A 16,528-nucleotide genomic window follows, 5' to 3' on the forward strand; every position below is an offset into this window, starting at 1 on the left:
TAACAAATTTAACAGCCGGTGTTTCACAATTATAAATTTTGAAATAAATGCACTTAAGTGATTGGTATGATCTTTTACAAACCCACTCAACTTGCATAGTAATAAATAGTTACATTGTACGTTGTATACACCGTTTTACAAGATAATGCTGAAAATGAAAATTAATCATAGATCTTTTGTTTGTCATTTTTAGGAGCAGCTGATGTTCTGTTATGATGCTGTCTGTGCCTACTTGAATATGTTCAATACGTATTCTAATGTGAATTGAGATTTTCCACAGGAAACGCAATATAAAAATCACCAGAGGAGATAACAAAAACTGTTTCCAGAAATTATAAGTAACGAAAGCGTATAATTTTGACCTATTTTTCTCCCCTTAGGTTTATAAGTGGGAGGAAACGGGCTTGTTTAAAAAAGGAAATAAAGTATACTAGCTGAGTTGTGTTAGTACTTAGAGTAACGGAAAATGATTCTTAGTTTATCTCTTCAGACTACGTGTTGTTCACCCCAGTATTGTACCTATCACCACCTCACTACCATAAGTAAACAAAAACTCTTCGTCACTACTGTACATACATGTATATACAGTTTCAATGTCAGATTTGATTTGACGCAATATATAAGTTTTTAAAACGGTGATTGCAGTTGAGAAATGATATAAATTTATAGTGTAAACCTTGGAACTTTCTGCATGAATCGGTCCATGAAACATACAATATATTCAATTGTAACTTGAATTAATAAGCATTTTACATTTTTGTCGTCCCAAAGTATCATTGTGATGTAATTATGGATATCTCATTTGAGTCTATTGGTAACATATGTATAGTGCAATATGACTTTTTTTCTGAATGCACATGAAACCCGATTTTATTTGATTATTAATTTGCGTATGCATTATGAAACTGGTTATATTATTCATAAGTGTGTAAATGGTGAATAATAGAATCAAGTGTACATAGATTGTCCTTACAACACTCGCAACAAAAAATCCCTATATGGTACTTAATTTTCTACATAATATTAGTATGTCAATTTGATCTATTAACAATGACTATCATTGATCATTCATTTGTGGCAATAACATTGTAGTCGCGTTTTGAACATTTTTAAAAGAATTTTTTAAAGGTTTATTTGTAGTTTCTTCATGGTGAACCTAGCAAATACTTGCTGTCAAATACTATCAAATCGCTATGACACGTTCAGACAAAAGATATCACAGCTTTGAGAAATGAACTGCATGGTGTGTTTTTACTTTTATTTACTCAATAGTTTTGTATATGAAAATTGATTTTTTTAATAAGCATTTGTTAAAATGTAAATATGATGTGCTTTATTCACGTTGTCTATCACGTCTTATATAGTTTTATAAGTAGATAAGTTTGATAAAAGATTGATTGTTGGACCCAAGTTTCTCTTTTCCTTCCGCTTTTCAATGACGAAAAGTCAAAGCAAAGCGGAGGTAAATTCTACAGCATAATTTAGAGAACCAGGAAGTACCGTATGTTGTTATAAATCCCCTGTTTTCCCCTCAATTTTTCGTATCTTTTGGGGGATACTCTTTCTTTAAATGCAAGGTTTTTTTTTTGACTCACTACAATCGTCAGTCTGCAAACCTAAGATTCAATTATATCACGTGTTAACTCAACTGTTATCACCATGCGTTAACATGTGTCAACTCAACGGTCAAATATATTCACGTGCTACTCATGATCATATACATGTATATCGATGTCCAAAATAACAGTGCTTGAACACGTTAACTCAATGTGCATCATCTTTAAACTGTGAGAGGCTTTTAACGTCCGTATTACTTTTTTGAATGACTTTGTCACTCAATCTTACAAGATTTCGGAGTAACACTTATTAATAAATACATGGCCTTGCTGTATTGACTAAGTAATGTACACGTTTCTTGAACATTTTCCTATACTTAGGTGTATTTCGTATCTTTTGTGCAGCTGATTTCAAATTTATATTTTGTTGACTCTCTATTGATATTATTTTTGCGTATTTTTTCTTTACCACATGCCCATCGCATGAATCCTGCCATTTTGCTACTGGGGTTTTTTAAATGTACTACACCACACAAATTAAATTACACTATAAGAACGCGATCTCAATTACGTACGAGAGTCGCTTAAAATCTACTTAGAAATGGGTGCTTTTTTGTCATTAACTCCCCCCCCCCTCCCCTTCCGCAAACAAAGTTTGGGGGTTAAGGAATCCGAATCCTCATGTCCACCTGCTGTTCGTCTGTGCAATCGTGTCTAATCTATATCTTCTTTATGATTTAAAATTAAATTATACTACAAGTACTTCACTTAAAAATTGTTTATGACCTGAGGGTTTGTCATGATTTTGACCCGATTTGTGTATGTTCAAGGTCACTATTAGAAATCAAAGTACTGAAGTACTGAAAGTCGGGCTCTTTTGGTGTGTCTGTGCATTTTGTGTTGTAAAGACTGAAAATCTATCTATCTATCTCTCTCTTCTCTCTCTCTCTCTCTCTCTCTCTCTCTCTCTCTCTCTCTCTCTCTCTCTCTCATGCTTTAGATGTCGGCAAAGCGTCAGAGAGCGACTAAATTTTGTAAGCGGCTATAAACAAAAATATGTCTGTCTAGTAGAAAAAAGTTAAACAGTTGCTGTTTTGAATTTTGCAACAAGCGTTTTATATTCAATCCCCATTTCTTCAACCTTCAGCAAAGTAGTTCATGGAAATCCATGCGCATTGTATGTGTCCAATATGCACAGTCTTGTTTTTTAAAACACGTTATTAATAAGAAAACTAAAAAAGATAGACAATTCTCTCGAAATTAAAAAAAAGAAACAAAATGCCAACACTTTTGACAAAACGTGGCTCTTTGTGTAACTATTTGGTATAGCGGAAGCTTTTACTTTGTCGCTGTTTGGTTTTTTTGTTTACTTTCGAAGTTGTGCTATTTATAGTAACATTGACGATTTGCCTGTCTACAGCCAGGACACTGCTTTCAGCAGAGCCCGGCTAAAAATGATGCATTTATCAATTGCAAATAAAGAAATGCTTGGAAAATGGTTTGCTACAGTTTTTCACTGTATATCATTATATTCGTGACACATTTTAATCGTCAGGTGAAATTATATGCATCCAATTTTGAAATTGCCATTACTATATTATAACATTATATGCTTGCCCAAAAGATTCTGTTTTCTTTCCTATACCCATGTACATTTCTGTGCAGTGCGGGTAAGGTAGATGGTATCGTCATATTTTCAAGAAAATCAGGCATAACACATTATTTTGTGATTTATTTTAATTTGCTATTAATACCCAAATGTATAATGGTAGCTGATGAATAATACTTTTTTGTATCTCTATGGGTTTTTTTTTTGGGGGGGGGGGCAAATTTTATCGCTATTTTCCCGAAACCGTAATTTTATATCTCATTTACTAATAAAATACATACATACCTTCTCCAGAAAATTAAATGGGTTAACCTGAAAAAAATCATTCAGAAACATTTTTTATGAAATATATAAACTTTATAATATTTAGAAATAAGACTACTCATAATGTTAATAAATAAATACAAATAAATAATTCTACTATAATTTACGTCATAGGTTATGTTGCTTGTTTTACTGTGTTTTATGGGTCACATGGGTCACGGTGAATGAATTAACTCTTGTATTTATGCAATGTTCCTGCTCCAGGTGTTTTGAAAGGATGTTTCAATCTAATGGTTTTTACATAGATATTCCAAATCAAAAGTTTTATTGAATCTTTTACAGTTCTCGCTACATTGTAGCAAAGCAACTGGAATTTTTTCTCCCCCCCCCCCCCCCAATTTGTCTTTTTTGTTTTGTGTATATATTTTTTATCATTTCTTTATAAATCCTTTTTTGTTCAATATAGTTATACATTTACATGTGTTATTGTAAATCTGTTTCTTACATTGTATATTTAAGCATATTAAAACAATGAAATAGTAAATGTTTTATGTTTGTGTGAACGAACCACAGCATGCTGACAATTTTTTTTTTATTTTAAAAGTTGCAATTGATTTAGAATTTGAATCAATAATGCTAATACGAAACAACAAATAGGTGACAATCTTCAAATTTCGATTATTGTTATACAATTTATTATTAAATTATGATATAATGTGATTTGACTTTTCTTAGATGTATAAAACTCTTGGCCGAAAAACAACAATTCTTGGTTTACCTTCATTTTTACCTTGTCTAATGTAATTGAAAGAAGACGTTCATAAGTTGAATATCTGAAAATACAAAAACAAAACTTTATTCACGGTAATCTTTAAGAATGAAAAAATTGGAGTTTTTTTATATTATGATCAATAGATAATATAAACAAAAAAATGTACAATTTAATTTTTTTTTTATCAAAGTTCAAATCTTTCCAGAAATTTCAGCCGATAGAGACAATTGGCTAAAACAAGATTAAAAAAGTAGATACTTACATGTTATGATGTAAATTTTGGATTGATTCGTAAGCAAATTAAAATAAAATACAAATACCTGGTCCGATTGATATTCATTAACTTTGGTAATTGTTGAGTGAATTTTACGTCCATAGTTCATCATGACAAAATATGCATATCGATAGCAAATTTGTTAAAGATATACGCAACATACGGGTAAATATAAAGGGAGCCAGTCCGTGTTTTAGTTATTGCCAAAATTAAATTCCACAAAATGTTATTGGTATCTACACCTGAGTGAATAGATTCCGGAAGTTAAAGAGAAACTTTGCGAAATGTAGAAAACCTCTTTTATCATCTGTGGTGCCAAAGAGGATTCTGAAAATCCACATGACAAGTTAGTAAGTATGACGAAAATGACTTATTCATTTGTATGATGACTAATTCTGACATGGAAATTCCATGCTAAGTAAATACATGGACTCGGGTCCGGGTTAATTGACGTTATCATCTACAAACGATAAAAATAGATCTGGAAAAAAAAACACATCAAGTTTGGATTCGATAATCTTAATGTTCTACTGCATTAGATCGTTTAGAAAAGATTCTAGATAAAATCTAATCTTTACTTATAGAGAAAATTTGTTTCTGATTAACGTGAAATTTTAATGATAAAATCCTCGTTACTTTGTTTTTCAATTTAAAACTGCAAGTACAGCGGCCTTGTACATTATGTTTTACAGTCCTTGTGCTCGTATTTGGCATGTATTTTTTCAAATTCCTGGCTTTTTAAAAAAAAAAAGATTCTGTGTGAAAAATTCCCAAAGATCGATAAGCTTTAGAGTTGTTCTGTAGCCCTAAATTTTTACCTGAGAAGGTTAAATGCAGTCAAGCGTGAATATATGACCTGCTGATAAATCTGTTGACTATGTATAAACATCGAAATATGTGTGTCATAATATGGAATGCGAGTATTTCTAAATCAAGTTGCATATCTTTAACAAAAACGTCTATAAATTTCATTCAGAATTAGTGTATTTTAAAAAAAATATTGCAACCTTAACTTCTCAATTCATAATCAACATTTTTTACAGTCTTAAACATACATACATGTACTATTCAAAATCAATTTGGTACTTACTCTGTAAATAATGTATTTTTGGACTAAAATGTAACTTTGGTGGAGCATATCAAATGGAGTGATATTTCCTTACATTCATATTAACCTGTTAGAATGAATAAAATATAAAAATAATATATAAAAGTGGTTGCACATATATGTTAACATAATGCCAAACGTTTATTTAATACGTTGTTGAAAACTTCTCTCCTTTAAACTTCCCTGTTGAATTCGAAAGTTTGATCGAAGAGTAATCATGAGCTACATCACCGCTTTATTGTTGCGCAATTTTGAAATTTAAAATCCGGAATATATAATTGAATGTATCTCGCATTTTTTTACACACATTTTTCAATTTAATGAAAATATAAAGCGAAACAAAGTGATATAAACTGGCTATGCGCATATCTAAAAGAAGAAATGTGTGTACATTTGCTTTAATAAATCATTCAATGACCCACAAAATAAAATGTTTATTTTTATTACTGAAAACAAAGTTATAAATCAAACAGACATCTCTATGTTAGAGATACAGAATGATTACATGAGCTTGTGACAGTTTCAAGAATGATGTGAATATCATGTGTGATTATTATTAAAATGTTTTAACTGCTGACTATATTATGATTGTATTCAGAGAAACGGTAACATGAAAATTATACATGTACGTAAATCTACAATAAATATATATGATATTTCCATTAATACCAATGAAATTAACTATAAAATCAGTTCTAATATGAAAACATCTTGATACAATCGAAATGTAAAGGAATTGTTAAGAAACGAGCGTTTAAAAATATTTTTTTGAGTATATATATATATGTTATTTGTTTAAAAATGACACGCAAAATAAATTTTAAAAATGCACATAGAAATTCATTATAAACTATGTAAAATAATATTTTATAATATATAATATAATAATGTATAATAATAATAAGATACTGTAAAATAATTTGAAAACCGATCCAACTTAACGAACGTTATTTTGTATGTGTTTCAATCTTTTCATTTTTTTTTATATGTAGAGAAAGAGAGAACGGGGCAGCCATGGAACCTACTATAGCTGAAATCACACTGTTCCAGGGATATTTATATTTACGACAGCGAAGAAGGGTAAACAATTGATAATTTGTTAATTAATGTTTGCAAAAAATCATTCTTTGTCAAATTAAGGTGTCCCAAAAACATACTTTTTTATGTATCAAATATTATACTTTAGTTGTATATATGCCCGGTCGAGATTCATTTGATAAATAATAATAAATTCGCCTTTATGTTGATGATATATAACACAGCAACATACAAAATTGCGAAGCGGTGGGTGTTATTACAATCGCGAAAATTTTGTCAGGAGACATCAATGTTTTTTTAACAAGTGGATTCGATAATGCCTAATCAATGTAATATACTCCCAATTAAATAATAAACCATATGCTTAATGCTTCACTAAAATTTGAAAGCATTGAGTTACATGTACATGCATATGCAAGATACAGAGATTGAAATATACTTGAAATGAAGATACAGAGATTTGTTTTGTAAACAAAGCTCGAGTCTTGTGATTGTCTTGTATAAGTTTGAAACAAATGTTGCTTTTTTCTTTTGATAATATATTTTTATGTACACGTTTAATCTAGTCAGTTTATCTTATCTAGTAACTTGACCTTTAACATTAAAATTTTGGTTAATTATGAAAAAAATACAATAGTAAGATTTATACATGTATTTAAAAAAATGAAATTTGATGTCAGACCGAGAACAGGACGGTCCTAACTTTGCGTTTATGTTAATGTTTTTGATTCTTTTCTATTCCCCACAGGTTAAAGTTACCCTCACCAAGACCACTATTCCTTGTGTTAAGTGTAAGTTAAAATAGATCTAAGATTTTAGGGTTGACTTTTCAAAAATTCATAACATTTTTTTTTCATTTCATTGAATGACAAGTTCGAGACGGGGAGTGATCATCACATATTTAAATAGAAGAATAATAACAATATTGGATATCTGTTGAAAGCGTTGTGGCAACGCACTTTGAAAAAAAAATTCAAAGTGCGTTAAATTTGGAACCAAGTTAACACACTTTGTTGAAATTTTGTTCAAAGTGCGTAATTTTTCAAAGTGCGTTGTAACAAAGCGTATCAGATCTTGTATCCGTGTAAATGCACTTTAATTCTTAAGATTAAAAAAAAATCCCACAAATTTGCGCGATTTGATAAATGTTTTCATGTATTTGAACAGATAAGCTGAAAATTGGAAAAGAGGTGGTGATATTTTCCGCGGAGGATCTATATTTCTTTGAAAAAGATGAAATTGAACTCAAGACAGGCCATGCTTTTCTGTCATGCTTATCAACAAGGATACCATGTTCAAAACACAAACAGTGCCTAAGCGTGACGCTTCTTATAAAGACTGATGATTTGATCCATCGTATCAATTTGTGTGGTCCAACTCAAATGCACTTACGTGAAAGGTCTATAGGAACATTGTGGAATGCTCTCCGCAGAGAATTTGGTAAGATTGCACGTTAGTCAGCTCACAGTCACAATAATGAATTAACACGCCAAACGCTTTTTCAGCTTTTTCTTAAACATTTTATTTACATGTATTTATTTAGGGTAAAAAAAAAATGTCCGTGAATGCCCCCATTGCATTGCTAATGCTAAGGTGTCTTTTCAACCAATTCCGTATTAAAATACTGTAAACATAGAGATACTACATGTAGTATTCAAGTTATGAATTCGAATTTTCACATGTCTTGAATTTGTGTAAAAATTGTTTTGCAGTATTTCTGTGCAAGTTAAGTACTTCATGTAGATGCACTTAAGGTTGTCGCTACCTAATATCCAAGAAAAAAAATATCAAAGTACATGTATTACACATCATACTAAAATATTGATCTTTTATATTATTATGAAGAACCATTGAGAATTTCAGTGTGTTTCCTGTTGAAATTTAGAATATAAAACTTTGTTTTATCACATGGATATGTTCACGTTTGATGCATACAACTGTTAAGTTAATTTCTATGTCAATATATTTCAAATGGAAGACTTGGTTGTCGTCTTTACTGACTCAATGCGTACTCTGTCAGACGTCACAATTCGAACGTGAACAAAGTGTGACAATTCATTTTTTTTTCTTCAGAACAATGTAATGGTCATGATTCCTAACATTTGTATTTTTACAGGCGAAATAAGAAGTTGGTTCGTAAATATTCCAGAAATCAGTCAATCTGAAAATTCGAGATTACGGTTCGTCATGACTAGGGCAAACTTTTGTGTGTTGGACTCATCGTATAATATTTATCACGACCATAAGTTTAGGATGGTGAAGTGTGAAGTATCATTTGATATAGAAACAGACATGGTGGAACTTAAAGTTTACACTGATGATGGCGTTTACCAAACAAGTAAAGCATAGAAATTATTTTTATTATTTTTTTCAAAATTAGTAGCCAAAAAACAAACATTTTTGAGCAAAATATATATTACACAAGTCTTTTATATTTCTTGTTCACCTTCTTGTATATTTTTTCTTTCTTTCATCAGATTTTGTATATGAAAGTGCTATTCATCTCAAAGCAAATAGCAGCTTTGCTGATGACCTAAGAAAACTGATGGTTCGACGCTGTCTGGTAAGAAATCCGGTAGCTGATATGCTTGATTTCCACCCGGATGCTCCATCTGCAAGAATGACGTCATCATCGCACGAGTCCCCTCCTCCACCCTGTCCCATTTCCTCTCTTTGTCCAGTATGTCCTCCCAGTCCTCTATTAGAACGGCCGCCGAAACTTTGTCGTAAAACCTACTTGATTCGATCGGAGAGCATAGCATGCATGGCGCTATGTGACGACAACAGCAAACGGTCCCACAGTTATGTGTTCTACGAAAACATTTTCCAATCTGATGACAGATTGTACATTAACGAACGGTTCCCAAATCCGCTCCGTATAAAAATGGAGCATAAGATTGACCGTTGGAACCGTCTGAGTGACGAGCTAGAACAAGTTGATGAAGAAACCGCATCCAAGCATTGGTTATATTTTGATAATCAGTTCCAGCATCGATCATTTGATCATTCATATAGAAAGTATGCATTATACTTATGTAATAGCATATTTATATAAATTCTATATATAAAATATCAGTTTTACAATTTACAAGTTCCCTATGTTATACAGACATTTTAATCTCTTGTAGATTCATCTTTTAAAATACTAGTAGTTCATGGTTAAGAACAAACATGTACTATACATGCAAATGTAAAAGTTATGCCCTTTTGTCTCAGATGCATTTTTATTGAAAATTCTAAATGATAATAATTCGTTACCGAAAAAGAACAATAATTTGATGTGAAAGAGAAACATAACAAATAACAAAGAATACCCTCTATATATTTTAAGGATATGTAACGCGGTTCCAATGTATGATGACCCAAGACCAACAGGAAGTGACTGTGAGGTATATGAGGCTCAAGAATACTGGGAATCAGATGTGAGTAAATAATATTTATTTTACAGTAACTGCAGTTAATTAAACAGCATCATTGTACGATTGTATTCCTTATGGCTATCAGTTTAGTTCCTCAACTCAGTAACAATTTGAGATTTTTAAAATCAATTTTGATATAAAAAATCTATGCATGAACGCAAAGAGAGAGAGAGAGAGAGAGAGAGAGAGAGGGTGGGTGGGTGGGTGTGTGTGTGTGTTTTGCATGCACGTTTCGTGAAAATAATTCAAAGGATCAATAACCGAATATCTTATATGCACGTTTCGTGAAAATTATTCAGAGGATCAATAACCGAATATCTTTTTTTCAAAACGGTGAATAAGTATCGTGATGTTACAACTATTTCTAAAATCAAGATATCCCTTTCAGCTGTATTTGAGTATACAAAGAGTATTGGAGGGCCGAGTACCAAAGATGTGGGGTATTCTGAACATCACTCATAATCAATATCTTGAGCTGTCCATGAAATTAGATTTGAGAAATAATGGACCTAGAGCAAGAGACTGGACAGAATTTGCAGAATGGACAGGTACCAAATTCTGTTTTAATATGATAATTTCGTGCATGTTTGAATTAACAACGATCCCAACAATGATATCGGATTCTGATATATCACTATCACAAATATACAAATTTTTAAAATGCATTTTTCACTTGATAATAATGAAATGATTTTATAAGATTATTCTTTTTTAATTTGATCTCAGTTTTGTTACGTTTACAAGGAAACCTGGGAGTTATATTTCTTCTCTTTTTTTGTAATATCTAACAGGAATCAAAAAGACCTTGGAAATAGAATTAATCCAGCATTTCTGTTACACAAGGAAAATTGTCATCATGGATGTGGTGTTCTCCCATTGGTATTTCCAGGATCAACGCAGGAGGTCCGTGCCTGCATGTAATCACGACATGTTAAAAATCATTCTTCTGAACATGGAGAGACATGACTTAATCCGAGTGATTCAAAGCAATTATAATATTCCTATGGAGGACAGTGATGTAGAATCAGATGACGATAATACTCATTTCTAGAGAGGCGCCTCCACGGGAATAATATTAGTTGAAATGGATATTTCATTCCTCGCTCATTTACACAGTTTTTCATATACATGTACCATATTTCATTTTATTGATTACATTGTTATGTTAACGTTGTATCATCTTTACTTTGATGTGATTTTCATTAGCATACTGTATACAGGGTTGTTTTCGCCCTGCCGTGTTATATTTGCCTTTCTACACTTGCAAATTGTTTCACACGGTCTTAAGTTCGCCCAGACACAAACAAAAATAAAGATACTCTTTAATAATTAATACAGTTATTTGAAAAAATTGTTGTTAATTCGCCCAGTCTAAAACTAGCCCGCTGACAACGAGGGCGAAAGGGGCGAAAAAAAAAACGGGGGCGAATATTTCCCTCTCTGTATACTGTATTAGATCTACACGCAACGGTTAAATGTTCCCTCCCATGCCCATGACTTTCTAGGGTCCAGTAGTTCTTACCTCATGCAGTACTGTTAACATTACTTTTGCCTTCGTATGCCCATTGAGTAAATGTTCTTTGCTATTTCTAACAAATTCTTTAATAAATGTTAAAGTTGATGCTTATGACTGCTTCTGAATGGTGCTCTTTTGAAAATAAAGAAATTGATGCACGCAAATTTTATTAATTATTTTTAAATATTTTTTTACGGCAATGAAAAAATATTCAGCATATTTATAGGTCAGCATGGAACCTTTGAATGCACGTACTTTAAGATAAAATGGATAAAGTTTTTGACCATGTCATCCAATGAACTATATATGATATCGGTCAAATTTGGCCCCCACAATTCGCCATTTTTAAAAGTGTTTCAAGTAAATCAAAACTGTTACGTTTTATTTTAGAAAAGTTGATATAACATTTTTTTACCCATTTATTTTAATTGTTTGCATTCAATGGCAGTTTATGACTTTAGAAGTTGCGCAATTGTTAAAATGTAATCAAAATCACTCAAAAATTGACAGTTTTCTTATCTCTTTTCGAATGGGAAATATAGAGCGACACTTTGAACAAAGAAACTATATTGTTTATTAGTATTAAATTTCTTTTTAAAAATCTGTGAAATATTTGCGAATGAATAATAAGTCGTTAAAAACGATAATTTTAAAAATTAGGACATGTCAAGTAATTAATTCCTTGAATTCAAATCTTCAAAGATTTATACCCACAACTGATATCGATATCTATGGTAACTTCTGGCAATGATTGATCAGCTAAAACCACGTACCGCTCTATAGCATCTTCGCACGCGTGTCCAAGTAATTTCCACAGGTGACGTGCGTAGAGCTGAGATAATTGGAATTCTTCAGTCATATACATGAAGATGTGTATTGGATCTTGTACACTTTTATGTGTATGCTCGTCAATATAATATACATGTACATGTACATCGGTCATAGTTCAATTATATGTAGTTTAATTCAAAGTAACGTTTTTGATCAGTGATTCTGTTGCAAAGTGGAATCTGTACTGTAACTAATTTTCAGGTAAGACTTTGTTTTCACCATATGCGTTATAAAAGGTTAAGGTCGATACATGGGTGTGGCAAGGTAGGTGGAATAGTAGAAGTTTACCTTGTAAGTACTCGGTTTTGGGCTTTTATTGGTTTGCTCTTTATCGCATATGAATTGGCAATTCTTCTCATGCTATATAATATTGTTTGGAAAAGAGAAAAAAAGCAAAGCAAAAAGCAACTGAATACTCTCACGAATGAATTATTATTGACCAAAACACTTGGGAGACGATGGGGAAAAACGCGATAAAAAATGTAAGTTTTAATAACTTTTTCACAACAAATAAAATGTAAAATGAAATGATGCCGCATTGCCAAAATTATTTGTGGAATACTTCGATGCATTGAAAAGGATGTGGGTATACATACCCCCCCCCCCCAAAAAAAAGGTGGCTAGATCGAGGTTCTTTAATTAGATAATTAAGAAGACAATTAAGTATGATACGTGTAACGATACACTGTATATACATGTATTAAGAAAATTTCTTTGTTTTTTTAATAAGGATTATTGCAGTCATTGTGTTCGTACCAAATGATTAACACGTGTCACCATAAAATGATGCAGCCTAATATAATCATAAGTTATTTAAAAAAAGGTACATGTTCTGCTCTTCCATAGATAATACGTATTGTCCACTAGCTAAATAGTCCACACACGTAAACAGAGCGGTTCAATGGTCCATATGAAAGGTTTAAACGACATGGGGCGCTTTAAACCTTTAGCTTGTGGTGTTACCCGTTTTATAACGAAGTCGTATGTGCAGGTAGCTAGCAATGGGTCACGAGTGGAACTTTAAACACGCGTGATGTGCAATTTGAAGACACGTGTTTTCCATATTACGCAAACTGGTGCATTTTTTTTTTTGGCATTCGTTAAGAATCTACAAAGGTGAATGTTGTTATATAGCTTGACATACTTACATTTGACCAGGATATACTCGGGTGAACGTGTCACGGTTCACTGCATTTAAGGAAATATAGAGGCTAGCCATGCTGACGGTCGCAGAGTTGAAAAGATCGTACGAAGTTTTCCTCTCTAAAGGAGGTAAGGAAATTATGAAATTCTATTGGTTTTTTTAATCAATTAATTGAAAATAACTTTTTCAATGATTTGTGAATATCTTAGATATTATTGTGTATTATTTCTGTTAGAGTTGTAAAATTGAATCTAGTTGTTGCAGAGATAATAGTTCATATAGTACAGAATTTATAGTTAATACAAAAATTGTTTCAATTGTGCATGTAGCGACACGTTTGCGACAGATATACAATTAACATCTAACAAAAATTAAATCACCCCAAGGTTGCTGCAATTTCTGCATTGATTAGGCTATGTTAGGAATATATATGTTCTTTTCTTTATTTTTAAAGAGCGGGGGTTATTGAGTGAGAGAAGAACCGACACGAATGGAGTTTCTTTCTATAAACAACTGTTTCTGTGACAAAGTTTACCCATAGTGCCATTATACATAAGAATAACACAAGGTATATAATTCCGTGGGACTGTACATTATGGGCTAAATTTAATCACAGAAACAAGTGCCTTTGAGAAATGACAGTCATATAATAGCTGCTTAAAAAAAATGAATAAAACTTAAAGCCCCACCCCTGTAGGTCAAGTTAATCGCAAGGTTAGACTAATCTGAAAGTCAATATAATATGTAAACAATGGTCAGAACAAAGACGTTATCAGACAGACAATACAAATGTTTAAATTCTTTCAATTATTGTGTACAAAGGTATTTCCAGGTATAATACGTTCCTAGATACCAGTTCAATCTTACTGAATGATTTCAATAGTTTCGGATCAATAATTATGTATTTTCTTTCATGAAACAGACAACGAAAGGCTTTGAGACACATCAAGATTTTTTTTTTTCTTTTTGTGAAAAAATGGTACATTTCATTGACAAAAACTTATTTTATAATTCAAATGACATTCCTGGGTATAATGGAGAGAGAGAGAGAGAGAGAGAGAGAGAGAGAGAGAGAGAGAGAGAGAGAGAGAGAGAGAGAGAGAGAGAGAGAGAGAGATGCCGTATTGATATTTCCATGTGAAATATGATATAGGATATTTATTCTGCATATTATATTTGTAGATTCTAGGGTAGAAAAATGGCTACTAATGGAGTCTCCCGTGCCGATCCTGACAATATTTGTCCTATACCTGTTGTTGGTCAAGCAAGGGCCGCACTGGATGGAACAATACAAACCCTTACAATTACAAGGATGGCTGGTCATCTACAATCTAGCTCTGGTTGGCCTCTCAGTTTACATGTTTGAAGAGGTCAGTTACATGACTGGGACTTGTGTGATTATGGAGGAATGTATTTAAAAGCAGGAGAGGGGGTATAGGATGTACAAGAAGTATTATGATAATCATACATGTACAAGTTAAAAAGCACTTCAATTTGAGGTTAACAAACGTGTTTCAGCTTGAAATTAAATTGTTAGCGCGTGATATCTATAATTACGTTTCATAACAAGATGTTTATGACAAGTTGTAAAATTATTCCTTTCTTAGTTTCTAGTGACGGCCATAAAGTCCTCCTACAGTTTGCGATGTCAGCCTGTCGACTACTCAGAAGATCCTTTAGCTATAAGGGTAAGGAAATGAATACCTTGAAATTGAGGTAAAAAAAAGCCATGTTGTAGCAAAAACGCCCAAGCTTCATGGGTAACCGAAGAACATTTGATAAAAGTGAAGATCTATTGAAGAATTTTAAGTGACAAACTTTATACAAAGGAAACAAACTATTCTTAAAAGCCATTTGTTGTCTTACTTTATAGATTAATTGATCGGTTGATTGATTTGTTGATTGATTGATTGGTTCTTTCATTCATTCATCCATTCATTTCTTCATTTATTTCATTCATCCATTCATTTCTTCATTTATTCAGTGATACATTCATTCATTCATTACGGGTGAAGTCCTCAGACAAATTATTACATTTTTTATTCACAGATGGCTAGTGTATGTTGGTGGTATTTCTTCTCCAAAATCATAGAGCTTCTTGACACGGTACGTAACATGATTTCAACGTGGTTGTGTTTTCTTAATCAGTCACCACTTTTCGGAATTTTCTGGCAAACGGAAATACACATCTTTCATGTTCATCTCAGTACGTTGGTGTATTCGGCGAAATTCAATGCTTGCTCGAAGCTCTGTTGTTCAAACTTTAATAAGAATGATTAATTCAATGCTTGCTCGAAGCTCTGTTGTTCAAACTTTAATAAGAATGATTAAATATATATGACTATAAGCTTAAGAATTACATACGATATGCAGGTTTACACATATGAAACATAATTTTATAGATTAATATGGAATAGTCCTTCTGTTTACATTGAATATGTAACTGATCTGTTTTTCTGGAGAGTGTTAATGGTAGCTCCAGGTATAAATGCATGGTATCGATTTTTTCCTTACGGACTTCACTGCAAAAATGTGTTAGGTATACGTTTTCTACCATGTAGGTCACACACGTGTCGGATACTCTGCGTTTGGTGTTGATTTTACATGTACTTGTGAACGTGTCACAATTATTTTACACGTCCAATTTGAATGTAAAACAATATAAGAACGATAAACTATTTTTCATAATAGAAAATTCAATTGATAGATAAAGTACATTTCACGTTCGAGTGTTTCATACATCATTGGTATTAAACTCTGAATGAAAGAAACGTTACGGTACTAACCCAACCCTCCCCCACCCCTTAAAAAATATTTACCAAAATATGAGATGCTTTCTTTTTTTCTACCGTAGAGATCGCTTTAGTTGATGGTCAATTTAAAAAAAACAAAACCTTTAAAAAACCCAACATATCGCCTTTTGTTTTTCAACTGAAAAAAAATTATGCCTTTTGTGTTTTATTTCTCAAACAGCAGTAATCAATAATAATATTGATA

The 16,528-nt window shown here is 32.0% G+C and overlaps 3 protein-coding genes across 5 annotated transcripts in view; all 3 read left to right on the top strand.

Annotated features, from left to right (window-relative positions):
- Positions 1-3,973, top strand: part of LOC105342354 (uncharacterized) — a 34,702-nt gene extending 30,729 nt beyond the window's left edge. The window contains exon 23 of the mRNA XM_066066313.1: positions 194-3,973. Coding sequence (XP_065922385.1) covers positions 194-268 — 75 coding nt within the window. The 3' untranslated portion in view covers positions 269-3,973. The remainder of the gene's footprint in view (positions 1-193) is intronic.
- A 499-nt stretch (positions 3,974-4,472) lies between these two features.
- Positions 4,473-11,792, top strand: LOC105342353 (uncharacterized). 3 transcript variants are annotated; one of them, XM_066066352.1, is made up of 9 exons: positions 4,473-4,829; positions 6,576-6,663; positions 7,370-7,412; positions 7,789-8,061; positions 8,738-8,959; positions 9,099-9,639; positions 9,953-10,043; positions 10,429-10,588; positions 10,832-11,792. In XM_066066352.1, the coding sequence occupies exons 2-9, from the start codon at positions 6,598-6,600 to the stop codon at positions 11,089-11,091; spliced, it is 1,656 nt and encodes a 551-aa protein (XP_065922424.1). In that variant the 5' UTR covers positions 4,473-4,829; positions 6,576-6,597; the 3' UTR covers positions 11,092-11,792. The 3 variants fall into 3 exon arrangements, with proteins under 3 accessions (XP_065922424.1, XP_019928556.3, XP_011447577.3); XM_020072997.3 differs by having other exon boundaries at positions 4,473-4,821; XM_011449275.4 differs by having other exon boundaries at positions 4,476-4,825; positions 10,832-11,789.
- Positions 11,793-13,274: 1,482 nt separating this feature from the next.
- LOC105342352 (very long chain fatty acid elongase 4) overlaps positions 13,275-16,528 on the top strand; it is a 4,339-nt gene continuing 1,085 nt past the window's right edge. The window contains exons 1-4 of the mRNA XM_011449274.4: positions 13,275-13,659; positions 14,714-14,901; positions 15,139-15,219; positions 15,581-15,637. Coding sequence (XP_011447576.3) covers positions 13,605-13,659; positions 14,714-14,901; positions 15,139-15,219; positions 15,581-15,637 — 381 coding nt within the window. The 5' untranslated portion in view covers positions 13,275-13,604. The remainder of the gene's footprint in view (positions 13,660-14,713; positions 14,902-15,138; positions 15,220-15,580; positions 15,638-16,528) is intronic.

This window comes from Magallana gigas, chromosome 7 (assembly GCF_963853765.1).
Source record: "Magallana gigas chromosome 7, xbMagGiga1.1, whole genome shotgun sequence".
Taxonomy (NCBI): domain Eukaryota; kingdom Metazoa; phylum Mollusca; class Bivalvia; order Ostreida; family Ostreidae; genus Magallana; species Magallana gigas.

Coding starts and splice junctions, on each gene's coding strand:
- LOC105342353 (XM_066066352.1), top strand. CDS start 6,598: ATGGAACCTACTATAGCTGAAATCACACTGTTCCAGGGATATTTATAT. Junction 8,062..8,737: donor TGCTCTCCGCAGAGAATTTG/GTAAGATTGCAC, acceptor GTATTTTTACAG/GCGAAATAAGAAGTTGGTTC. Junction 8,960..9,098: donor TGATGGCGTTTACCAAACAA/GTAAAGCATAGA, acceptor TTCTTTCATCAG/ATTTTGTATATGAAAGTGCT.